This window comes from Petaurus breviceps, unplaced genomic scaffold, assembly GCF_028583685.1.
Source record: "Petaurus breviceps papuanus isolate PSGF00001 unplaced genomic scaffold, PetGlider_PUasm1.0 90721, whole genome shotgun sequence".
Lineage (NCBI taxonomy): Eukaryota > Metazoa > Chordata > Mammalia > Diprotodontia > Petauridae > Petaurus > Petaurus breviceps.
In genome coordinates, this window is record NW_027187322.1 from 1376165 (window position 1) to 1401420 (window position 25256).

At 54.9% G+C, this 25256-nt stretch overlaps 4 protein-coding genes across 5 annotated transcripts in view; 3 read left to right on the forward strand and 1 right to left on the reverse strand.

The window, feature by feature from the left end:
* The window catches only part of MACROD1 (mono-ADP ribosylhydrolase 1), a 195337-nt gene that overhangs the window by 166982 nt on the left and 3099 nt on the right, over positions 1-25256 (reverse strand). For both annotated transcript variants that reach the window (XM_069066225.1, XM_069066227.1), the window contains exons 2-3: positions 17922-18023; positions 17124-17240 (exon numbers count right to left, since the gene is read on the reverse strand). In XM_069066225.1, coding sequence (XP_068922326.1) covers positions 17124-17240; positions 17922-18023 — 219 coding nt within the window. The remainder of the gene's footprint in view (positions 1-17123; positions 17241-17921; positions 18024-25256) is intronic.
* FKBP2 (FKBP prolyl isomerase 2) overlaps positions 1-25256 on the forward strand; it is a 151698-nt gene that overhangs the window by 75147 nt on the left and 51295 nt on the right. The window lies entirely within an intron of this gene.
* DNAJC4 (DnaJ heat shock protein family (Hsp40) member C4) overlaps positions 1-25256 on the forward strand; it is a 142524-nt gene that overhangs the window by 75147 nt on the left and 42121 nt on the right. The gene's annotated exons all lie outside the window — the stretch shown is intronic.
* The window catches only part of STIP1 (stress induced phosphoprotein 1), a 119039-nt gene that overhangs the window by 75147 nt on the left and 18636 nt on the right, over positions 1-25256 (forward strand). The window lies entirely within an intron of this gene.

Below are 25256 nucleotides of genomic sequence, written 5' to 3' on the forward strand. Positions count from 1 at the left end.
TCACCTGTTGGCTGATCACCCAGAACAATACGATGGGTCTTCAAGGTCCAGGCCAAGCCGAGAGAGGCAAGTCTTTAATTAGCTTACACTTGGCACCCAGCCCTTGCAAATGGATTAGTGGTGGAGGAGGGGCAAGACACAGAGCGATTTTATTTCTCTTTTAAACTGGGATTACAAGACCCAGGGTGAGGGGCCAGAGCCCTCTAAAGGCCGCTCCGAGCGTCCCCCCCAGACCACTACAGCCCAGCCAGGAATGGGTGAGGAGGGGCCAGAGCCCTCTAAAGGCCGCTCCTAGCGTCCCCCCCAGGCCACTACAGCCCAGCCAGGAATGGGCGAGGAGAGGAAAGCCCGAGGAGAGAGGAAGGGACTTGGAGTCAGGGCCACCCCCTACCTCTGGGTCAATCTCTATGAACCTCAGTTTCTCCATATGTGAAATGGGAACTCCAAGAGCAGGTGCAAGGCCCAAACAAGGTTGGGGAAAGTGTTTGCAAAGCTTAAAATTCTATATAAATAAGAGCCTCTGTTTTGTCACCAGGAACAATTCACGTGGGAAAAGACCTTTAATATATGGAGAACGACCGATGAAAAGCAGATCTGGGTTCGAGTGCCGCTCCTGCCACATCACCTAAGTGGGCTAGCTTCAGAGGCCACAGAAAACCAGTATGTAGAACGAGGGGTTGCTGCCAAGGTGCTTTCCAACTCTAGGGCCGTGAAGCTACAACCCCATTAACCCCTCTGGGCTACAACATCCCCTTCTGTAAACTGAGGGAGAGGCCTGGGTGGCCACTGACGTCCACTTACCACCTTAAAAGCCTGAATTTAATGATGCCTCTCTGGGCCACAGTTCCCTGTTCTCTGAAAGGAGGAGGTTGGCCTAAGAGGTCTCTTGAGTTCCTTTCCAGAGAGAACAGAACTCACAGCTACAAGGGTGGGGCAAAAGGAACTCTGCCCCAGGGCATCAAATTTTGAGAGTGATAGAATTATTCCAATGCACAGTAACACAGAAAAATAGTTTAACACCTAATTAGACAGGATAATGAAGGCAGGAAGGTACTAAATGGTGAGCCAATTCATTTCTGGGGACCAGACTAAGAAGAATGTTGCCCAGCTAGAGGGCAGGATGAGGCAAGACAGTGGTCCAAGATGGCAAGGGCTCCATAAGACAATTCTGCGAGCCAGCAAGAAAGAGAAGACTGGGGAGAGGAGGGTGCTCCTGGAAGATAAGGCAGAGGAAGCAAGAGGGAGGGAGGGAGGATGGTGACCATGGCACCAGCATCAGTTGGGGGGCACTAAGGGATGCTGCAGGAGAGCTGAGACCCCGTGGGAGCCATCCCCCTCCGGGAGCTGGCCTCGATTCCAGGCTGCTTTGCAAATAGCAGTGAAGAGAGCCAGGAGATGCCCAGCATGGGGCCGGGAAGATGATTCAAGGACTCCGAGGCCGGAGCTTCACCAGGACTTCGGCTGCTTGAAATATGTCTCGCGCTTTCTCCTCTCTCTAACTCAGCATCAAAGGCAGCTAAATCACCTCCTGCCTCTGGGGAGGGAAGGAAAGAGCAGCAGGAATGCCAGGCACCTGCTTCAGGCCTCAAGGCCAGGAGGCTGCTGCACCTGAGAGTGAGACAGGGTGGCCCAGGGGAAAAAGCCCGAAGTGCTGGGCAGGGGGTCAAGAAGACCCAGCTGCAAGCAGCTCACCAGCAGGGTGGCCCTGGGCAAGCCATTCCACCACTGTGTGCCTCAGTTTCCTCAACTGTAAAATGAGCAAGGAAGTGAATAAGTATTTCTACAACACTCACACTTTGCTAAGAGCCAAACGCTGAGGTGTCCTTGCAGTAGTCTGGGTGGAGTATCAGCAGCTTCTCACTGGAGAGGAGACCTCAGGAGCACCCCCTGGAAGCCACAGAGATGCAAGGCACCTCCCAGGACCACCCCCTCCTGCCCCAGATCCCCAGCAGGTCAACCCGACCTGAGGGAGAGAAGCCCCCACCACCCCCAGAACCCAAAAAGCTGATGATTAAACACCTAAGCCCTCTCAGCCTCGGTCTCCTCCTCTGTCCAAGCAGAGGAGTGAACTAAATGGCCTTCCCAGTTCCCTTCTAGCTCTAGAATCCATATGAAGAATGATGGGAAGTTTCTAGATGGCAAAAGGCAGGAAGTAAAGGCCTCTCCAGAACAACCCTGCACTCCAGGGTGAGCTCACTCAATACTCACAACAGCCCTGGAAGGGAGTGCTACTATCACCCCTGTTTTACAGAGGGGAGGACTTTCAGAAGCTCAGACAGGTTATCAGGTCATGTGCCCAAGGGCACACTGCTGGAAAGCATGTGAAAAGATATCTGAACCCAAGGCTTCTGAACTTCAGGTCAATGAATCCATCAACAACCAATAAGCGTGGATGAAGAACCTACTATGTGCCAGGCATTAAACCAAAAGGAAACTGTCTGTGCCCTCAAGGACCTTACATTCCACCAGGGGAGACGCATGCTCATATATGAGTATATAGAAAAGTCATGGGGGGGGGGTGCACCAGGGGCTAGAAAAAATCAGGAAAGAATTAGTAGAAAAGGTAGTGCAGTGGAAGCACTATTGCTTCTGCCTTGCTGAAAGAGTGCCATCAGCACCCTCTCAATTTTGGCACCCTAGGCCAAAGCCCTAGCCACCTCACCCTCATTACGGCTGTACCTCCAGACCCCAAGAATTCTAATCCCATACTTTCACTTCAGGACTCGCCAGCCTCAGTAGGTGTCCCTTTAAAAATGACAATGTGACAATGTTTGGGGTAGCTAGGTGGCACAGTGAATAGAGCACTGGCCCTCCCTGGAGTCAGAAGGAGCTGAGTTCAAATCCAGCCTCAGACACTTAACACTTACAAGCCAAGCCGTGTGACCTTGGGGAAGTCACTTAACCCTAACTGCCCTGCCTTCCCCCTCCAAAAAGAAAAAAAATCACAATGTTGGGGGACACAGGTGGGTTTTTCTGCCCCAGCACTCTCCCTGCCCTCACCCCAGAGGCTGGAAATCTGCCTCCTGTTTACTTCCCATAAAACACATTCCATGTTTCAGCAGGCAAACAGCACTGGTCGTAAAGCTGATTTCCCCAAGCCTATAAAGGCAATAACAGTCAGGGAAAAAGACAACCAAAGGCCCCCCTTTGCTGCGGTAGCGGCCTGGCTCTGCCAGCTGGGAGTGCTGCTTGAGCAAGGCTGCCATGTGGCAGACGTTTAGCCCCACAGCACCCCAGGGACCAGGGTTGGGCGGCTGCAGCTCAGATGACTACAGACAACCTGAGACTCTTCGGGCTCCCTCAGCCCAGGCCCGGCCCCTCCCAGCTCCTTGAGCTGCTTCCCTCCCCCACCCTCTTTAAATTGTCCTTTTAATTATGCAGTTAGCAGAGCAAAGGGGGGCGGAATGTTGAATGTGAGCCCCTCTCTTGTACAGTTTAAGTGCATATGAATTTAACACACATTCACCCAAAGGCCAGGCTTCTCTGTACCCCCTTCCGAAAGCCTGGAAAAGGTCAGGAGCTCCCTCCTCCCTGGAGGGGGGATGGAAACCAGATCCTCCCAAGCACCCCCTCCCTGGCCCTCTCTGGCCTTTACGGCCGAGGTCCCCCCAGAGGTCACTCCCCACAGAGGAGATGATCTTGGGAAAGACCAGAGGGGGGCTCCCTGGCAACAGCAGGGGTGCTGCAGCATCCAAGAAGGCCCTGCTCCTGATGAATGGGGGTCAGCAGGGGGTGGGGCCGCCAACAAAGCCCCTTTCAAGAATCAAAGGCCTGCATCCAGCATGGAATTTCCATCTGATGCTGGGAGGGCCCCTGCAGGGGCTCTGCAAACGAGGACTCTCTGTGACCCGGCCTGGGGGGGAGCAGGAAAAAGAGGAGGAAGGCATTTTTGACCCAGCAACTGGGGAGGGAGGGGCTGGAGGCAGGGCCAGGTGCTAAGAGAGAAGGTGGGGGGAGGTAGGGCCAGGTACTAAGAGAGAAGGGAGGGCTGGAGGCAGGGCCAGGTGCTAAGAGAGAAGGGGGAGGGGGCTGGAGGCAGGGCCAGGTACTAAGAGAGAAGGGAGAGTGAGGCAGGGCCAGGTGCTAAGAGAAAAGGGGGGGGAGGCAGGGCCAGGTACTAAGAGAGAAGGGGGGATTGGCAGGGTCAGGTGCTAAGAGAGAAGCCATGGGGACCCCAGCAAAGTCTCAAGTATAGGACAGACCCACATCAGTGTATGGTAGCAGAGGAAGCTTTCCTGGCCTGGGAGTCTGAACGAATGCATGAAGGAATGAATGAACCGCTCTCTGCCTGTTGCCTCACCTGTAAAATGGGGATCATAACAGCGCCTCCCTCCCAGGGTCCTTGTGAGGACCCAATGAGGCAATCTCTGCAAAGTTCTGAGTCCTGTGCCTGGAACACAGTAGGTTCCATCATCATGCTAGCGATGATCACGACCCGGCCCCAAAAGCTGGCTCTGAAAGGCACCCCCGCCATTTTCTTTTCTGAGGTGGGGGACCACGGGTGTGTAACCCCGCATACAAAGCAGGCCTGCTTAGTCCAACTGAACTGCTTCTTATTCTATACATTCTATACTTGTTCTGTTAGTGGAGGAAGGGCTTTCTAGGGAAAGGAGGAGAAGGAGAAAACAAACTATGAATGAGAAATTGTAAAGGAGTTACTTTGTATTCTCCAGTGGAAGGGAAACCCTCTGAGGGCAGGGACTGTGCGGTGGGGCTCCAGCAGGACAGCCTGCCCAATGTCCGACAGCCCCAGGGAGGATCCAGGAGTCTGGCGGCTGGCCAGGCACACTGTGTGGCTCATAATCAAAGACTTAACTGGGGAGCGGAGAGGGGGCAGAAGTATGGGGCTCCTCCTATGTGGCCCTCAGAGCCTTCAGGACCTGGAGGAATGGGGGACAAAAGGGGACTCCAAAAAGAAATGGGAATAAAGCAGCGACATTTCTCCATCAACTCTGAGGCACCACGGGCCACGCTGAGTGCTACGGGTGTGACCTGGGCCATGGACCCCTTCCTCTCACACTCCCAGAACCCTGAAGGACCTCTGCCTCTGGTCCTCACCCTCCTGGCACCCTCAGATCCAGCCACACCCACCTCCTTGCTGTGTCTACACTGGCTGTAGCCACCTCCTGGAAGCTGTCCCTCCTCTCCTCTGACTGAGCCTCCAGCATTTCCTTCAGGGCTGAGCTCAAGAAACCACCTTGTCTCTGGCAGTGCCTCCCGTGATCTGCTGGCTTTTTCCTGCCTTCCCTTCCAGAACGACTGGGAACCGTATGGGTTCTGCACGGCCTTACACCGTGAACAGAACACTGTCTGCCTCGTAGAACCCCAGCTCCCCGAGGGCAGCCCCAGTCCCTGGGAGACTCCGTAAATGTCGCTATGTTTTGTATCAACTTTGCCGGGGTCAGGAAGAGCCGAGTTCAAATCCGACCGTGTGACCCTAGGCAGGTCACTGAATGTCTCTGGGCCTCTCTCAGCCTTAGAGTAAAATGGGAATGCCACTAGCCAAGGCCTCCTGGTTATCCTCAGCTTCACATGACGTCATATCTGTAAAGCACTTAGCCTGGAGCTGGGGACAAAGTAGGTGTTTAATGAGCGGACGTCCCAAGGCAGGGCTGGACGCGGGGACCAGGCCGATTTGGAGTCACAGGACCTGGCCCTGTCCTTCTACCTCCCCTCCCCCCCCCCAACATGACAACATCTCTGGCTCCAAGCCTGGGGGTCCCTAAACCAGCGATCCCCAGGGAGCAAAGGGAAAGAGCAGGGCAGGGGAAGGCCCCACCGGGGGCAGGCAGCCACGCCCAGCTCCCAAGCCCCCTCCGAACTTGGGCCTGAACCACCTGCCTCCCTGGCTCCGGCTGCCTTCCCAAAGTGAGGCAGGAACCCAGGAGTCCTGGGCCCCAGGCACCCCCTCTCCAGGGAAGAGCCTCCCTCCCTCCTTATTATTAGGAGGGATAATGAGGCCTGGCTCCAGCTCAGGGGCGTCAAGGGGATTAATTAGCAGTAATCAGCTTACTTTGCAGGGACAATAACAAAGCTCAATCCCCTCCTCCCTGCTCCAGTCCCTGGGCCACCTCCACCCCCTCCCAGTCTGCCCCTGCTCCCCACTGCAGCCCCCACCCCACCCGCTCCTGGGAGCAGGGCGCTAGCCCCCCACAGCCCATGAGGCCACTGGGGCCCTTCAGAAGGACGTCCACCCAAGGAGGTAGCAAACCTCACCTGGGAAGGGACAGTGTGGCAGGGAGGATCCAGGGAGAGACCCCACCAGGCGCCAGAAGAGAGGGGTCACCCAGACTGCCCTCTGCCCAAGAGGCCGAGCCAGTGGTCTCACCAGTCGGGGACCCCGGGCCAGTCTACTCCTCTCTCAGACTGTTTCCCATTTTATAAAATGAAAAGGTTCCTTTCCACCTCTGCATCCATAATTCTATGAAAAGAAAGAGGATAAGAAGGAAAGAGAGGGGGAGGAAGAAGAGAGGGAGGAGGGGGAGGAGGAAGAGGAGGAAGAGGGGGAGGAGGAAGAGGGGGAGGAAGAGGGGAGGAGGAGGAAGAGGGGGAGGAAGAGGAGGAAGAAGAGGAGGAGGGGGGAGAGTCAGCATTTCATAAATGCTGTCTGACTGAACGTTAACCCCCGGAAGGCAGGGACTGACCCACTGTGTCTTTGCTGCCCCGAGGCCTGGCACACAGTAAGAGTTTAATAAATACTGAAAGACTGGCAGCCAGTCTTCTTACACCGTACCCCAGCCACACACTCATGAGGAGACACCAGCCTCCTGGCTGTTCCTGGGCTGGTGTGAGACACCCCATCCCCTCAATGGGACCGCCCCCCAGCCTCCCCAGAGCCTCTACTGCCGCCCCCCCTCCTCCAAGAGGCCCTGGCTGTCCCCTCGATGCCTGGGCCTGTGTACAGTGTCCCCAAAGTCTCTAGGAGCGATCTGGCCAAGCAAGTGACCAGAGACAAAGACGGCTCACATTCCTGAGGACACTCTACAGGTCCTGTTTGTCCACCAGTGCGCCGGTGTGCTGGGGAGCTCCCTGGCGGGGCAGGGGTCGATCTCTGCCTCTCTCTGTGTCCCCCCGCACTCAGCCCAGCACCTGGCATACAGCAGGGGCTTCATAAATGGTCAGCGACTAAGAGACAGACAGACGGATGCTGTTCAACGGCGTCTGACTCTTCATGACCCCGTCTGGGGCTTTCTCAGCAGAGATACTGCAGGGGTTTGCCATTTCCTTCTCCAGCTCATGTCACAGATAAGGAAACTGAGGTACACAGGGTCACACAGCTAGTCAGGGTCTGAGGTTAGATTTGAGCCTGGGTCTTCCTGACTCTGTGTACTACCCGTGCCCCTCAGCCATCCCCTGGCCACACTCAGTCATTCAGCCTGACCTTGCTGGGGGTCTTTCTCGGCAAAGACACTGAAGGGGTTTGCTGTGACTAATGATCATGGATGTGAACCTGGAAGGGCCCTCTGGGGCTCTAGAGGCCGACCCCCTGCTTTTAAAGGGGAGTGCACAGAGGCCTGGGCTGGTGGAGGAGCTTGGCCAGCTGCACAGCTACTAAGTGGCAGAGGCAAGATTCGAACCCATGCCTCAAGGACTCCGAGTGCAGGACTCCAGCCACTGCTCCACAATGCCCTTCACCCCACTATGCTCTCACCCTAGGCCATGCTTGTGCTAAAAGCCGACAGTCACCCCAGCATCTGCGTCCTTTCTCCCTGGTAATTAATCAGGTCTGCCACAGCTCGGTCACCACCGGGAAAGTTCGGCCCATTATGGTAAACAGCAGCTGCCACCGGTGGCTGCCCAAGAGAAGACGCTGCTAGATAGACAGGGGGTGGATGGAAGGATGGACAGAGGGGTGGATGGATAGATAGATTAGACAAAGAGAGGGGGAGGAGGGAGAGACAGAGAGAAGGATGGATAGGGAGAGGGGTGGCTGGAAGGATGGATGGATGGACAGATAAATGAGGTCCTGAAGTGAGTTTCTGAAACACTGGGGGCCCCAGAAGAGAGGAAGGAAGAGAAGATGGAGAGAGGGACTCTGGGGCCTCGGCGTGATGGGAGGCCTTGCGCGCAGGCCCCACCGGGGTGAAAGCCGAGCCCTCCAGCATCCTCCCAGGAGCAGGCCAGTTACAGGCAGCCACCACCCTTCCTCACCCTCCCCTGCCTGCCCCAGTCCCCTGGGTACTCCCCTTCCCTTCAGAAAGCCAGAAATGCCAGACACAGCCAGTCTCACCCTGCCCTGCCCGGAACGGGCAGACCAGGCTCGATTTCATCTTGAATTACACACCCAGGGAGGGGGAAGGCTGATGTCACCCCAGCTTGTCCAGAAAGGGAGGGGATGTTTCCCAAATCTCCATCCTTCAAATCCTCTGCCAAGCCAGCACTCCCATTACAAACCAAGAGAGGAGAGATGCCGACCCCTCGCGCCCCCTGGGGCTACTCAGATTCAGAACAGCAGCCAGCGGGTGGGCGGCAGGAAGGTTTGCCAGACACTTTACAGAGATCAGCCCATGCCACCATCATGGCCTGAGGAAGAAAGGACCACAAGCAGCATCGTTCCCACTTTTCAGATTAGGAAATTGAGGCTTGGAGCAGTGACCTTGGGTACGTCACTTAATCTGTTTGCCTCAGTTTCCTTGCAGGGCTGTTGTGAGGATGAAATGAGGCACACAGTGAGCACTACATACATGCTTCTTCCCCTCCCCTTCCCCCACCTGCACTGGGACTCTCTAGACCATGGACTTGGACATGCTGCCTCTGCTAACAGGTAGGAGGCAGAACCGGCCCCACCGATGGCCCTGTACCCCTGGTTATGGCCCAGTGCGGGGCACCAAGGAGGAGGCCTGATAAAGCCTGGGGGCTGGACATCCCCTCACGCCCGGCCCAGAATGACTGACTGCGGGTGGGGAGCCTTCGCCCGCCCCACCTTTGCATGGGGCCCCACCGCATGATGTCACCCCGAGCCAGGCCCAGCCCCTTTTCACGCGTGTTCAATTTAATTTTCTCCCACTAACTGAAAACCAGAGACACGCACATACAAAAGCTAAGGGCTCTGGCCGCTGTAGGAAGGGGGGAGGGGGGAATTCAACCATGGGGCGAAGCAGGACAAGGAGACTGGACGTTAAAAACCACCTGACTGGAATCTTCCTTGACAGGATCCCAGTCTAGCTCTGAAAGGGACCTCAGAGCCTTCAAGACCAACCCCCTCACTTCCGAGAGGCCCAGAAAGAAGCAGAGTCACACAGGCAGTAAGTGAAAAGGCCAGAATCTGAACTCAGGTCCTAGGACTCAAGCTCCACTCTCTCTGTTCACCGCCAAAAGAAAAAGAAAAGCGCCTCTGCCCACAAGATGGAGAAGAGCTGAGAGAGATGGAAGGGGCCTGGACCCCTCCTCCACAGGGCTCTGTCCTGGGCCTTCGCCTCTCCTCCCTCCCTATTACTTCACTGGGTGAGCTCATAAGCTATCAGGGATTTAATTACCATCTCTCCGCTGATGATTCTCAAATCTACTTAACCTCCCTGCTGACCTCCAATCTCACATCTCCAATCGCCTTTCTGACATCTGGAAATGGATGTCCAGTAGACATCGTAAACCCAGCATGGCCAAAGTGGAGCTCATCCTCTTTCCCCTGATCCCTCCCCACCTCCTGCCGTCCCTAGAGGACCACAGCCTGGGCTCCCAACCTAGGGGTCAGCCTGGACCCCTCACTCTTTCTCTCACCACCAGCCCCATATCCAACATGGCGCTAAGGCCTGAGGGTTTCCTCTGCCACACCTCTCCTCTCCAAGCGCCTGGTGCAGACCCTCATCCCCCCACGTCTGGACCAGCACACCCGCATGGAACAGATTGCCCACCTCAAGTCGTCTCCCCACTCCCGTCCACCCTCCATTCAGCCACTAAAATAATCTTCCGAAAGCCCAAGTCCAACCACATCATCCCTTTATTCAGTAAACTCACCCCCGAGATCGAACATAAAATCCTCTGTCTGGCATTCAAAGCCCTTCCTCCTGGTTACCAATGAATGGCACCATAGCCTCTCCAAAGCATTCCTACCAGACTCTAAACCTGTTCTGAAGACAGACAGGTTAGCCAATCTTTCACCTATCACTAAGGGACAGAACCCCAGTATTCTCCAAGGAATGCCAGACAGCTTGGAATCAAAGACTCAAAATCAGGGGTAACCCAAGGGGGTCTGGAAAGATTCACGTGGGGCATAAATCATGTTAGCCTGTAAGCAACATGGCCGTGCACAGAGGAGGTCAACCAGGACACATGCACCTGGAAAAGGCTGGTCATCTACTGAGAACGAGAGCCCCCCGAGGGCCACACTGGTGCCCAGATGACACTGAAAGACCTAGAGAAAAGCTTCCAGCATGCTGGGTGAGGCCTCTGCTGAGGAAGGACAGAAGGACGGGGCACAAGAATGACAAGGCAACAAGGCTGCAATTCTCACAGATTAAAACGTAAGCTCCGTGAGGGCAGAGAGGGCTGCTTCGGTTCTGGTTTTGTGACCCTATGACCTAGCCCATGGCCGGCACACAGTAGGTCCTTAACAAGTATCTGGTGTGGGACTGAAATGCTGAGACCCAGGAGAAAGGCACAGAATGAGTCCCCTGTGAAGCTGAGACTGGGATCAATACGGCGGGCTTTCTGGAAGCACGACGTCCAAGCCAGCCGCCAAAGCACATTCCGTTTCCAAAAGGAAAATGGCTCCCTCCAGGCAGAGACCGCTTTCCTTTGTCGTTATATCCCCAGCAGCCAGCACAGGCCCTGGGTCATGGCAGACACTCAAGAAATTCTTAACTGAGTGACTGAAACAGAAGAAAAGGAAACACCACGACTTCATGTAGGACCAGTCTCTTTAAGGATCCTGTCATCCAACTCCCTCATTTTAGAGGAGGAAGATGGGACCCAGGTGGGACTCGCCCAAGATCCCACAGCCAGTAAATAAGGAAGGCAGGATACAAAGCCAAGTGTCTTGAGTCTTCTGGCACCAAGGTCAGGCCCCTCTCCATCACACAATGCTTCCTCCCTCACAGGAAGCAGCCACTAGGTGGCTCAGTGAATAGAACACCAGCCCTGGAGTCAGGAGGACCTGAGTTCAAATCCAGCCTCAGACACTTAACACAAAAACTAGCTGTGACCTTGGGCAAGGCACTTAACCCCAATTGCCCTGCCTTCCCCCGCTCCAAAAAAAAACAACAAAAAAAAGGAAAAAAATAACAGGCCCACTCAGGCATCCAGATACACTCATTCTAGTACAATGCAAGGCAAAGTACTAGCCTAAAGCCCTCCTCCAGACTACCTTGGGGAAGAGAACACAGGAGCCAAGAACCAAACCTTGGAATCCCCAACGCCCCAAATGGTCCGTCTTCCGCCCACACTAACAAACCAATCGTCCTTATCAAAATCAGAAGAGCAGAATCTCAGGCTAGGCCCACCCAAACCTCAACAGGACTCCTCCAGACCCCTCCCTGACAAACCATCACTCAGCGTGCTCAGCATGCAGATTCCAGCGATGGGAAGCCAACTCCCTCCCCAAGGGGATCCGCTGGTCACAGACTGCTCTTTCTCCACTCCTTGTGCATGGCAGGATATCTTTGGTGAGGAGCAAGTAACAAGGACGGATGCCAGTCTCCCCAGTGGCTAAATATTTCAGGAAAAAAAGGCAAGGATAGAGTCTCACTCCCCCTTGCCCCTCTCCCTCTTCCCCTTCACATCCACACCCCAAGATTGTTATGGATCAGGAATCTCATTGATGTGACTACCCCCTCTAACAATACAGATGAAACCCACCAATGCCCATGACTACACACACACGCACACACAGAGACAGAGAGATGCCCTCATCCTCCAGGAAGAGGATCTCCCTTCCTTCATCTCTTCCTCCAGCCATAATGTGACCAGCCGTGGGGCTTTCCCTGTTTCCCAAGGCACAACACAGGATGCCACCACCCACCATACCTTGCTTTGCTAACTAGCACTCTCTGCCTCCCAAACTCCTGCAGGGCCAGTGGGCCCCCTTCCTCCCAGCCAAGCTCAGGCAGGAGCAGCACCCCTATCCACCCACCTGATGGAAAGATGTTTGCTGGCCCTGCTAGTGGCAAGCATCAGGAAACAAATTCAAATCAGAAGACAGAGGAAGCGATTTATGGGGATGGCTTAGCACCAGAAGACCTTTGCGAGGCTCAGCCTCCTCCCCGCCATCTCCCACATGCCCCCCTTCCTCCTCCGAGCACACACCACCCTGGTCACAATAAGCGGGCTCTCAGGCCCCCCCATCACCCAGACAGCACTGACAGTCCCACATCTGCAGGAGAGGGAGCACCTCCCCAGGAGCCCGAGATCTGGGGAGCCCGACCTGAGGAGGAAGGTGAGTGAAAGGCTACTCTGAGCAGCTGCTCTGCTCCCAGCACCCCTTCAAATGATCCCTCTGAAAGCTCACCCTGGGTGCCAATTGCAGGCTTCTTAGCAGGACCTTTCACCAGCCTTGCCACCTCCCCTCTGGGCCTCAGTTTCCTCCAGGCACCCCACTGAAGCAGCTAAAGGCAGGAAATCCCCCTCCCGGCTGTGGGACTGTGGGCAAGTCAAAGCTCTGAAGCTCCAATGACCATCTCTTCCAGCTCCCCCATTTTACAGATGAGGAAACTGAAGCCTGGAAAGTCAAGAATCAGAGCTAGGATCTGAACCCAGGTCTTATGGCTCCAAAGTCCCAGTGCTGATTCAGCTCCACCAGGCCACCCGAGTTATTTCTCTACTGCACCTCTGGCTCCAGCCTGGGCGTCCAGCAAAAGACACGCCAATCATTTCAGAAATTAGAAGCCAGAAACCCAGAGAGAATAAGTGACCTGTCCAAGGTCACAGCACAGAAGGAAACAAGGGGAGATGAAGGCTAAGTGGCTCTGGAATGCCCAACGAGGACTCCTGTGTGCAGACCCCCAAGCCTCCCTTCCCTGCCCTTGCTATGACCTGGAGGGAACGGCTGAACAGGATGATGGATGGCCCCGGGTAACGACGGCCAGGCACAGCCCCCTGGAGCCACCAGTCCCCAAGCTGGGGTCAGGAGCCAAGAGCTCCCCATGGCCACCTGCAGCAACACCTCTTCCTCCAACTTAGGGGCCTACGCCGGGGTTTCCTGTCTTATTTCATCAGCTTGGCAGCTTAATTTAATTAAGACCGATGTTGTACGCCCCAGCGGTCAGGAGCTATGTCCAGCACAGATGGCGGGAGCCCACCACACTCCAAAAGCCCAGACAGAGGCTATCGTGGGCAGAGCTGTACCCCTTCGGGGATCACAGCCTTCCGCAGCGAGGAAGGGGAGAGGCAACAGGAAGGCAACCTGCCTGTCCCAGACCTGAAAGAACCAGCCAGACTGCATTCCCATATCATGGATCCCCTGTCAGGGTCCCCCAGTCTTTATCTCCTCCCCCCAGTCATCCAGGGATCCTCATACCTGTCCATGTTGACTCAGGCCTCCAGCCTCCACTTTCCTAACTGTAAAATGGGGGTACTAAATGCACCTAAAAGGACTGCAGAGATGCTCATACAGACCAAGCAGTCATGAACCACCTACTGTGGGCAAAGCCCTGCGCGCTCCCCCCCGCCCCCGCTCAGCCTGGGCCAGGGCAGCACAGGGTCTGCTCCCAAGGGGCTTCCAATGCAGCGGAAGGAGCCAAGGACACAACCATGCATTTGCACCTGAGGGAGAGGGAGAGAGATGGGAAGGGGGTCAGGAAGGGGCTTAGATGGGCACCAGCAGGGCAGACAAACAGCACAGGGCACAGGCTGGTGGCAGTCCCATTGCCAACCCCTCTCCACTCTGAACAAGAGAGAAGCCAAGAAAACCAAAGCACCCCAACACAGGGGAAGGCAGGAGAAAACAAATAGGCTGGGGATTCCGCCCCCCCCCAGAGAAAGACAGGACAGTCAAAGTCCTCAGAGAGTCAGGAAAAAGAAAGGCAACGTACAAGGTGCCTACGGAGCTGACCCTACTCAAAGTGAAGGATTCAGAGAAGCATGGGAAGATTGCTCTGAACTGACCAGGAGGTGGAAAGGCAGAACCAGGAGAGTAACAGAGAGAGGGGTCACCAAGAGTCTAAGGGCGAGAAGAGGCAGCGATGACCCCGGCCCGTTACCAGGGTCAAGTTTAAGACAACCTCCCTCTCTGCTACTGTGTTCCCCATGGACAGATCAACTTTTGTCAGGGAATCTACTTTGTGGGGCTTTTTCAGTTTAATAGACCTGCGAACTCTCCGTCCTTCTAGGCTGCTAAGTTCTATTTCTGCACTGTTAGACACTGACAAGAAAAGAGCCTAACAAGCATTAGAGGAGCTTCAGGGAAGTGGGCACATTCTGCCCTGTGGTGGGAGGGAAGACGTCTGGGGACTGGGAGGCAGGTGGGTACCTACTATACCAAAATCAAGTGGATCTATTGCCTTAAAATTAGGGAAAGAAAGGGACTTCACTGCCCATTCCCAGCTCTTCCTGAGGCCTTCCGCCCTGCTCACCCCTGCCTATCCATCCTTGGCCTCGGGACTGCCTGACGGGCTAGAACCACGCAGCAGAGGGGAAGATGGGGGTCCTGCCTCCTCTCCGGTGATGAGAACCACACGCGGGGCGTGCAGGTGCCCCTTGGTAACCTTCGGTCACCCCCTGCAGGCCACCACACCCAGATCCAAGACCCCAGCCCTCATTTTAAAAAGCCAGGCTCCCAGAGCTCTGTCCTTTGTCCCCTTTCTTTTTTTCCTTTCTGGCCATCACAGTTCGGTCCGTGAACGTGGAGAGGCCAATTATGCACGGCTCATGAACGGCACCAAGTCAAATAGAATTTAATGGGCAAGCGTGTGAAATTCCTGCTTGAAACTTTACATATGAATTAAGCACATATGGGTTTCATGAGGCACAGAATCAGATTTATGGAGCTCCGGCAAAAGCCCCTTGTTACTTAAGACTTTTATTTCACTAATAAACAGGCTGATTTATTGGCTGGGGAGTTAAGGAGGCCGCTAGCAATGCTGATCGCTGGCGCCCCCTGGTGGGAGGCTGGGTGAGGGGCTGGACTGGACCAGGAGCTGAGGCAGCTGCAGAGCCTAGAGAGAACTCTGTGACTGCTCCCCAGCCCCCAACCCAGCCCAGGGACTCAGCCTAGAACCCAGGGGCACAGCCCAGAACCCGGGGGCTCAGCCTAGAACCCAGGAGGCTCAGGAAGCTGTGGATCCGGGAAGAGGATGCCTAGTGTCACCCTACATGCTTCCCAACCCATCCAAGCTTGGTCTGGTATTACCAGGGCCCCTCAGGAGAAAGAGGGTGGCACAGAGAGAGGAACAAGGCAGGCAGCCGGAAATGACAGGGAAAGAGGAAGCCTTAAAACTGGACCTGTTGTAGGAGACTCAGAGCTGGAAGGCAACTCAGAGGTCCATTACCCCAAGGCTCATTTTACAGAGGAGGGAACTGAGGCAAGTAACCGAGTAACCTTAGCAAGTCCCTCTACTTCCAGGGGCCTCAGTTCCCTCCCCTGGAAGTAGAGGGACTTGCTAAGGTTACTCAAGTAGTAAGTAGGTAGAGGTGAGATTTGAACTCAGAACCTCTGACTCCATTTTTCACAGCACCTGGGGGTTTATGGCAACACCTGGAGTCAGAGGACATGAGTTCAAATTCCAATCCTAACGCTTTAGTACCTGGGTGGCCTGAGGCAGCGCGTCAGTTTACTCCTCTATAAAAGGAGGGGCTTGGCCTCAATGCCTCCATGGCAACTCCCAGCCCTGTGGGTCCCTAGGAACACAGGCGCTAAAAGGGCAGATGGGGCCGCTACTTCACAGCAGTGAGTCGCCTGGCGACCAGCCCCAGAGCGTGGGAGGAAAGATGCACCATAAAAAGAGGTGAGGACATTGCCCATTAGCGGGCGAAGGAACGGCTTCCAGATTTTACGACGCCTCGTCTGGCTCGGGGAAGGCACTTAGGAGGAGACATCCATCACTGAGGGCCCAGCACCTGGCCAGCGCAGCCTCCCTCCTCCCCCCACTGTCAAGCTTCGACAGGTCCCTGGCAGGAGCACCAGAGGAGTGGCCCCGCCACAAGCTCCTCTGATGAGCTGGTGCCAGCCTTCGCACCCTCCCCAGGAGGGTCCCAGAAAGAGGTATCCAGACCCCAGCCAATCCAGAGGCACAGGCTCGACCATGCCCCAGAAGAGGGCCAAAGGCCAGCTCCATCATCTCTGGGCGACGGCTCCCCGGCCTCAGCCACCAGGGCCAGTGCAGGGCTCCAATCTGATGGAACTGAAGCCGCAGGAGAAGATGCAGAGATAAGACCGTTCAGAGAGGGCTGAGCGGCCCCCACTGGGGCCAGCCAAGACACCCCCACCTCCTCGTCCTGTGAAGCAGCATCACAGACCCCCAGCTGAGAAGAGCAGGATGCCCCAGGAGGGGGCAGCCTCCACATCGAGGTGCCAATTATGGCCATTTCTGCCCTCCCTCCTCCTCCCTCTTAGTTCTGCTCTCTAACTGGGGCATACCATGAACTCTCCCAGCCTCCCCTGCCCCTCACACTAACCAAAGACCTCCTGGCCAGTCTCTGCCAGCAGAGGTGCCCCCTCTCCTCTGTGGGAGCCTGGGGGCCAGGAAGGCGCTGCTACATCTGCCCCTTGCCCGTGCCTCAACACAGTGTCCCTCCCTGGCAAAAGAGAAGAGAACCCACCATTCCCATCACCAAGACCTGTCTGACCCAGCAATGCCCGGGGACGCTGAATGCTGCCCAGGCTGCAAGAGAACCAGGGTGGGCCATGGGCAGACAGTCAGAAAAGAGGGACATCCCACGGGAGGTCCAAGACAATGCCCCTTCCCTGGCAGGGGTCTCCAGCTCTGTTGGCTAACACAAGCAGGCATCCACACAACTCCAACTTATGCCCCTAACACTGCCATGGAGAGCCCAGGGGAAGAGGGGACCCCTCCTCTGGCCAACTCTCAGGGATGGGCCTGGACTGGAGCCAGCAGGCGAGTGCCGGGGGGCCAGGAGACTTCTACCACCCCGGCAACCAAGAAACCCATTTGACAAGGCGCAATGATTCCCCCAGGGCCCCTGTGCCCCATAACCCAGGCATGAAACAGAAAACAAGGAAAGTAGGCACTCACCGGCATTCACGATGGCATCCACCTCCAGCTTGGTGATGTCCCCTCGGAAGAGGGAGATTTTCTCATTCAGGGCCTTGTCCTTCTTATACTGGGGCTCCTCCTCCCTGGTGGCAGCCCCTGAAACAGAGTCAGAGGAGGCCGTGGCCAGGAGGCCAGGGCCTCCCCTCGCCCCGACCACGCCCCCACCCATGGGGTGCCAAGCGGTGCCCAACATCTGTGCAGGGGAAGCACCTGTAGATCAGAGGCCGATGCCGGGCCTTGGAGCTGGAGGCTGAGCAGATGTCCTGCCAGTCCCCAATGCCCAGAATGCCCACCCCTCTCCCCCGTGCCTCACGGATGCTTCTTCTGACACTCCCCAACAGCTGGGGCCTCCCCCCAGACTACCCTGTGCAGACTTGTATCCATTCAGCTGTGAAGAACCGCAAGCAGACCCAGCCTCCTCCTGCAGAGTGTCATGCGGGGGGGGGGGGTTGTACTGAGTCCTGTGCCCACCACAGTGCCTGGCACGGAGCAGGCCCTCAGGGCACAACCCTGGGCAAACAACTTCACCTCTCCATGGTTTAAACACGTCTCACTATACGAGGCGGAAGAGGGTGTCAACGTGCATTGGTAAAGGGAGTTTCCACACCTGGGAGTTCCCCACACCAATGGAATCGCAGGCCCAGACCCATCCCTAGCCCTAGCACAAGGGCTGGCACGCAGCCGGGGTTTCATAAACGCTCCTGGATGAACAGACGGGCAGCAGCGTCCAGCATCCGCCCATGCTTGCGACGCTGGGCCCTGTCTGGGCCCTCCTACCTTTTGCCACGTCCTTCCAGGTTGGTATCTTCTTCAACTTGACAAAGTCTCGGCAGAAATAATGCTCCTCCCTCTGCTTGTCGCTCAGGCCCTTCAGAAAGGCTGCAGGAGAAGGAAAATTCAAAGTAAAAACTCTACATAAAAACGCCACATTCCCTCATCTGACCTTCACAGTGGCTGGGCTGCTATTATCCCCACTGCACTGATGGAGAAACTGAGGCACACAGGCTCAGGGTGGCCTGGCACTCTTGGCAGGCACATGATGCCAGCCCGCTGCCAGGAAGCGGGCAGCGCCAGGGCGGACGGCCCCACACAGTGTAGGGAGAACGGCAGACCCAGCACCAGGAGACTGTTCTGGTCCTTTCTTCCCCTGCGGGGGCCGGAGGACAGGCACGGGCTGCCACGGGGGTCCTCTGCCCGTGCCCCCAATCGCTGGCACCTCATCTGACCAGAGCTTTGGTCTCTCCCCGGAAACCTGATCTGCCTTCATTTCCCTATCTGTAAAATGAAAGGACCAGACCACATGGTCCCTGTGGATGCGGCTTGCTCAAAATCTGAAGTCCCAACATCCTGGGACATGCTCTGATATTCTGAACCCGAACAGATCTCCTCCCTGTGTCCACCTTCCCCGTGCCCCTCTGCCTCATCCTGCACACCAGGTGGCCTGGGACTATGCCAGCAGAGAGGGCCAGGGGCTGGGCCAGAAAATGGGCTGGGGGCCGGGCTGGGGGCCCTGGGAGCTGGGCTGGGGGCTGAGCTGGGAGTTGGGGTGGGCCAGGGGGGCTGAGCTCCAAGGGCCTAGAGGCTGGGCAGGTGGGCAGCAGCCCACACAGACAGCTCGGCGGCACCACCTAGAGGCCGTCCCAGGCCCGCGCCAGCCTCCTCGGCCCAGACTCCCGGCTTAATAGATGAGATCACTAAACAAACTCTGAGATTAGACCACAGGCTCCCAGACCTGGAGGGGAAGAGACCTCAGGGCCAAGCAGGCCTAGCCCCTTGCTTTACAGATGGGGAAACTGAGGCCCGCGGAGAGGACGTAATCTGCAAAGGTCCAGGGAATTGCAGTGTAGACTCACAGGCTGAGAACAAGGAAGGGGTCTCAGAGGAACCGAAAGCCAAGCCCCTGGTTTTATAGACCAGGGGTGAACAGCCAGCCACCTCCCTGGCAGCAGTGTCCCCAGGCCTGACTATCCATAAACACACATGTTTATGTGTGTGTGTGTGATGCACACACCTGTACGTACACACACACACACACACACACACACACACACACACTTAAATCTCTGGCTGTAAACACAAGGAGAGACACTCCGGCCACCAGAGCTCGGGCTCCTCACCAAGCAGGCCTGCAGAAGGACCCAGCCTCTCCCCGGCCCCCAGACCCCTGGCCCCTGGCCCCTTGCCCCCAGCCCGCCTGGACGAAGCCCCCGAGGCCCCCTATGGCTCACTCTCACCCAGGGCACAGATGGGCCAGCCCCCTCCTCAGGAGAAGGCTCTATTTCAGAGTCCCTGAGTCTGGGGGCTCCACGTTCCTTGTTACTCAGGATCTTTCACTTTTCCCAGAGCACAGCAGGTGTGTAATGCAAATGCTGGTGGAGTGACTGAACCACTTAGCATGGGTGGGAGGCAGAGGCGCTGCCTAACGTTTGCCAAGACTTCTCTTCCTTTAGGAGGGAGGTAAAGGTTGGTCTCACAGTCAGGAACCCATCCTGTCTGCGTGAGTGACCCTGGGCAAGTCCCTTAACCTCAGACCATTCCCGAAGGCAGGGGGTCATGGATGCCATAGGTGGTGTGGTGACCCTCTTCAGAACGAGGCTTTTAGATGTGCTCAGGTAAGAAGACAACACCAAACAATTACAACAGAATAGTCATCGAACTATAAAGGCAAGTTCACCCGCCACAGGTTAATAACAATAAAAATGGCGACTATGGTCCGTCAGACTCTTCCTGACCCATTTGGGGTTTTCTAGGCAGAGATGCAGGAGGAGTTTACCATCTCCTTCTCCAGCTCATTTTATAGATAAGGAAACTAAGGCACACAGGGTTAAGTGACTTGCCCAGGGTCTCCTAGCTAGTAAGTGTCTGCAGCTGGATTTGAACTCAGGAAGAGCCTTCCAGCCCCCAGCCTTGCACTCTATTGACTGTGCCATCCAGCTGCTCTACAAATGGAATCATTCCGATCTTGTGATGATCAATATTCGTCATCAGAATACCCAGTACTCACAGAATGCTTTCATTTAAGCCTCACCGAGAGCCTGGGAGGCAGGTACCCTCATTCCTACGCTCATATTACAGACAAGCCGACGGAGGCCAAGAAGTCAAGCATTCGATCAAAAATGGCCATTGTACTTAATCCATTTATTCAGCGCTATCCCAATTAAATCACCAAAAATGATCTTACTGAGCTAGAAAAGAATAACAAAGATCATCTGCAAGAACCAGAGGTCAAGAGTTTTAAAGAGACTTGGGGACAATGTAGAGGACGGAGATTGAGCTGCATCAGACCTTGAACTGTACCAGGAGATGGGAGCATTGCTGAAGTGGAAAATGGCTAATTGTGATTATTTAAAATTTAAGATTTCTCGTGTAAATAAAATCAAGATCATCAAGAATAGAAAGAGAGCAGAAACCTGGGAGAAACCTTCACAGAGAGGAGGTGACCAGCCTGGAACCCTGCTGTGCTGGAAGACATGGGGAGCTGGTTAATCCAAAAACACAGACAGCCTGTTGGAAAGGTCCAGGGACTTGGAGGCTCAGGAAGAAAAGAACTATGGGAAGTTTCCAAAGTCTGTCAAGTGGAAGAGGGAGCCAGGAGCCACTGAGGGGAATCTCAAAGAGGCAAAGTGAAGTTTGAGGCCAGGACAGATCCCTGAACGGAGAGCTGTCCCATAGTGTAACAGCCCCTGAGATGGTGAGATCCCCTCACTGGACAGCTTCAGTCAGGTCTCAGTCAGTCAACAAGCATGTATCTTGGCCTTGCTAAGTGCTTGGCGATGCAAATATAAGCCAAAAGCAAGACAGTCCCTGCCCTCAAGGAACTTGCATTTTAAACGGGGAAGAGCAGAAAAGGAGGGTGGGTCCAAAAGACCAGGCAGGTGTGGGAGCTGGGGAGGCCCTGAGTGTCTCTGAAATAGTGGTTCTACTTTTGAGCCCTCCTAGAATGCCCTCAGAAGGAGAAGACAATCTTCATGGATACCTCCTGGACAAACTGTCTGAGCACAAAGGTCTCCATATGTCAGGACCTGAATGGGAGCCTCCTAGATCCGGAGCAAAGTCGGGTGGGGAGAACTGCCAAGAGGGCCATCCTTGTCCTTGGGCCACCCCCCCACGCTCCCCCTCCCCGCCCAGACCCCATGGGGGCTGTCCTTGTCCTTGGGCCGCCCCCCCACGCTCCCCCTCCCAGCCCAGACCCCATGGGGTCTGTCCTTGTCCTTAGGCCGCCCCCCCACGCTCCCCCTCCCAGCCCAGGCCCCATGGGGGCTGTCCTTGTCCTTGGGCCGCCCCCACACTCCCAGCCCAGGCCCCATGGGGGCTGTCCTTGTCCTTGGGCCGCCCCCCCACGCTCCTCCTCCCAGCCCAGGCCCCATAGGAAGATGCTCTCCCCGATCTGGGCAACAGGTGATGGGGGAATTGTACAGTGCAGTCTTACATACATGTGTATGTGCATATGAGTATGTTTACAGATAACCATGTATATGTCTATTTACCCACATTTAACTGCCTTCTTTTCGGGGAAAGGGACTAACAAATGAGGGGGAAATGCAGGTGTTCATGGGCTGCCGTGACCAAAATCCCCATCACCTGGTCACTGTCCTCAGGTAGGGCTCGGCCTTTGAGGACCCGGGGTCCCTGTTACATAGCACCGTCCAGGGTTCACCAAAAGCTGTTCACAGAACCACCTTACAGGAGCACCCAAGCTGGGCAGCCACTGGCCACCTTTCCTCCCTAGGGTCAAGAAGGTGACTTGATGTCTCAGAGGCAGTGTGGTACAGTGGAGAGAGCCTAGTGCTCAAAGCCAGGTCACCCAGGTCCTACTCCCTGCACGACGCTACTGGGCTTGCGCTGACCCCCTTAATCTCCCTCTCGGCTTCACTGTCTATAAAAGGAAGGGGTTGGCCTGGATGGTCCCCTACGTCCCGTTCCAGCTTGGACAGTCCTGGATTTAATGGAGAAGAGGAACAAGCCAATGAGACTGCCTTCCACCATCTCCCCAGACCCTTCTTTTTTGGAAGGGGGAAGGCACGGCAATTAGGGTTAAGTGACTTGCCCAAGGTCACACAACTAGTAAGTGTTAAGTGTCTGAGGTTGGATTTGAACTCAGGTCCTCCTGACTCCAGGGCCGGTGTGTAATATACACTGCGCCACCTAGCTGTCCCTCCTCAGACCTTTCTTCAGTCAGCCAGAGGCAACCCTTTTCCCTTCGGGGACCCCCAACACCTTGAGGCTCAGCCACCCCAGGATGGAGAGGAAGGGGCCCAGAAAGGGCTCGCCGCCAAGGGCAGGGAGGGATCCGTGCCACCCCCTCCTTCTCCAGCCTCAGAGGGCAGCTCAAGCGAGCTCATGTCTTCATAAAAGACATAATACGGACATTTTTGCTTTTTATCTTGAGAGAATGGGGTATTTCACAGTTCACTGAAACAGGTGGTATAAAAAGATGTTCACTATAAATTTTGATGAGTGAGCCTGACCTCAGAAGGGCTTCGCAGCTGTTGATGGGCCTGGAACGGAGAAGCCCTCAGGCCGGGAGACGGGAGCCAGCTCAGCTAGGACCATAAAAATGGGAATTAAATGATCTGTTTTAAGAAGTGTGCTGTTCACACAGGGGAAGGGAGAGGCCACTGAGGCCATATTTCTTGAAAGACAGCCGACAGAGAAGCACTCTGCCTATTACACACTGGGCCTGTTTTCAGGAAGAACTGAGTTCAAATCCTTCCTCACTCACTCACTGGCTCTGGGAATCTGGACAAGTGTTGCCCAGTCTCACTGAGATTTTTGTGCCTCAGTTTCCCCATCTATAAAATGGGGGTTATACCAGAACCTTCTTCCCAAGCTTCTGGAAATGCTAAAGTAAGGTGATAGGCATAAGCCCTAGCACTTAGCAAAACCGCTGGTACATAGCAGCTGCTTACTAGATGTTGACTGACCGATTGAACGCACCAGAGATGATGTGACAGTTATTATTATGGGATAAATATAATTTATTTAGATACAAAAAGATTCAAGATACATCTAATTCCCTGGATCAACTTTTTTCCCCTGTTAAAAATAACCTGAGCCTTCATTTCTAAATAGATTCCTCCTCCCCCTTGTAGCAAAGGATAAAAAAAAGGAAAGGAATTAGAAGGAATATGCCCCACTCCACACCCGCAGGCCCCCACATCCACCTAAAGGACGGAGGGGAGTGCATTTCCTCGCCTTCTGGACAGTGCTTTACTGGGAGAACCATCTAGGATGGAGACTGAGCCCCTGCACGGACTCCAGCTCCTTCACTGGGCCTCAAGCACAGCAGTAAATCCCATCGCAGTGTAGCACCACTCTTTACTTAGACCCACCCCATACCAGGAGCACTCCCTTTTCTCCCAACCCTTTGCTGATGACTCCGGTTTCCATATTGTTTATAAGACATTTCTTTTTCCTGAAGAAAGGATCTGGTCTGAGCCCTGTAGAGCTGATAAATGAGCACCCCTCCCCAAAGGCACATTTGGAGTTAAGTGATCTCCGCAGCCAGGCAGGCAGCAGGCCCCGCCTCCACATCGGGATGACATCACAGGCCCATCCACTGACCTTACTCCAGGACCAAAGCTGTGACCATGGTGGGCCAATGGAGTCTTTGCTTCAGGTGCCGAAACTGTAACAGGGCAAGGAGTACTTGGGGTCCTTCCATAGTGAGGAAGGACCATCAGTAAAAATGGAATGCCATCAGCACTTATTAAGGATTGACTTTCCCAGGGTCACACAGCTAGTAAGTGACAGGTCATGGAACCCAGGGCAAGTCACATAAGCTCTCAGGGCTCCAGGCAATTCTCGGAGTTTCATGGGAGTTTCCAATCAATCCACACATATCTCTTAAGAGTCTGCTATGTTCCCAATGCTGGAGAAAAGAGAAAAATAAAACAGTTCCTCTCCTTGGAGAGCTCATGCTCTATACCGCACTGACACATTCTGGTTTAGTCCAAAAAACAAAATCTCTAACAGCTCCATGACCTTATGGAGCCTCTGAATGAGCTTTATGGGCACTCAGAACAGTCTGACCTGGTCATCCACATGAAAAAGGCCAAGTGGACGAAAAATGCCTGATGGCACTGACACACAGTGGGATGGACAGCTGTTCATCAGGACCTGTATCTTGGGCAAACCGTGCTGATGTGTTTGAGGAGCTTGTCCAAGAGATGGGGCGGGGAGAGTCCCATTCTGGGAAACCGGAATGTTTGTTGTAAGAACTCACATTCCCCCCAGACCAAAAAAAAAGCCCCCAAACAAAAAACCACCCACAGCACTGTCTGAACTATACATGAGGGCACTCAGGCTTTGCTTTACTCATCTGTAACATGGAAAGGATAAGTCGGCTGCCCCTGGAGGATCCTTCCAGCTCCAGAGCTGCTGCGGTCCAGCGATCCATGGGAGGGAGGCCAGGAGACCCAAGTCCAAACACGGCCTCAGAGACCTCCTAGCTATGCCAGCCTGGGCAGGCCCCTTCACCCTGTTTGCCTCAGTTTCCTCTTCAGGGTTTGTATAAGGATCAAATGAAATACCATTTGGTGCTATAGAAAAAACATAACATATAACCCAAGGTGCTATTTAAATATAGCTAATAATAGCTAACATTTACACAGCACTGACTGTGCACCAGACACTGCGCTAAACGCCGTACAATTATGAGTTATTTGTATATGTTACTATTTCTCAGATGTTTCTCCTACAAATGGGCAAAAACAATACAGAGAAAAATGAGGAGGAGGTGGGGCAGCTGACACGATGCCTGAAGTTCTGGGAAACTAAAAGCCCCATGTGCTCTCTGGGCCAGCAGCCCCACCACCTGCCTAGTTTCATCTCCAGACTCTGCCAGCAAGTCCTGAGTGAGTGACAGATGCCTAGTCTGCTTGCAGAAATAACTGTGGGGGAGAGAAGGGAAAAAAGAGAGAGACAGAGAGAGAAAGAGAAGGAAGGAAGAGAGAGGGAGGGAGGGAAGGAGGAAGAGAGTGAGGAAGAGAGGGGGGGAGAAAGACAAAGAGAAGAGAGAGAGGAGAAAGAAAGAAAGAGAGAGACAAAGACAGAGAAAGAGAAAGAAGGGAGGGAGGGAGGAAAGAAGGAAGGAAGGGAGGGAGGGAGGGA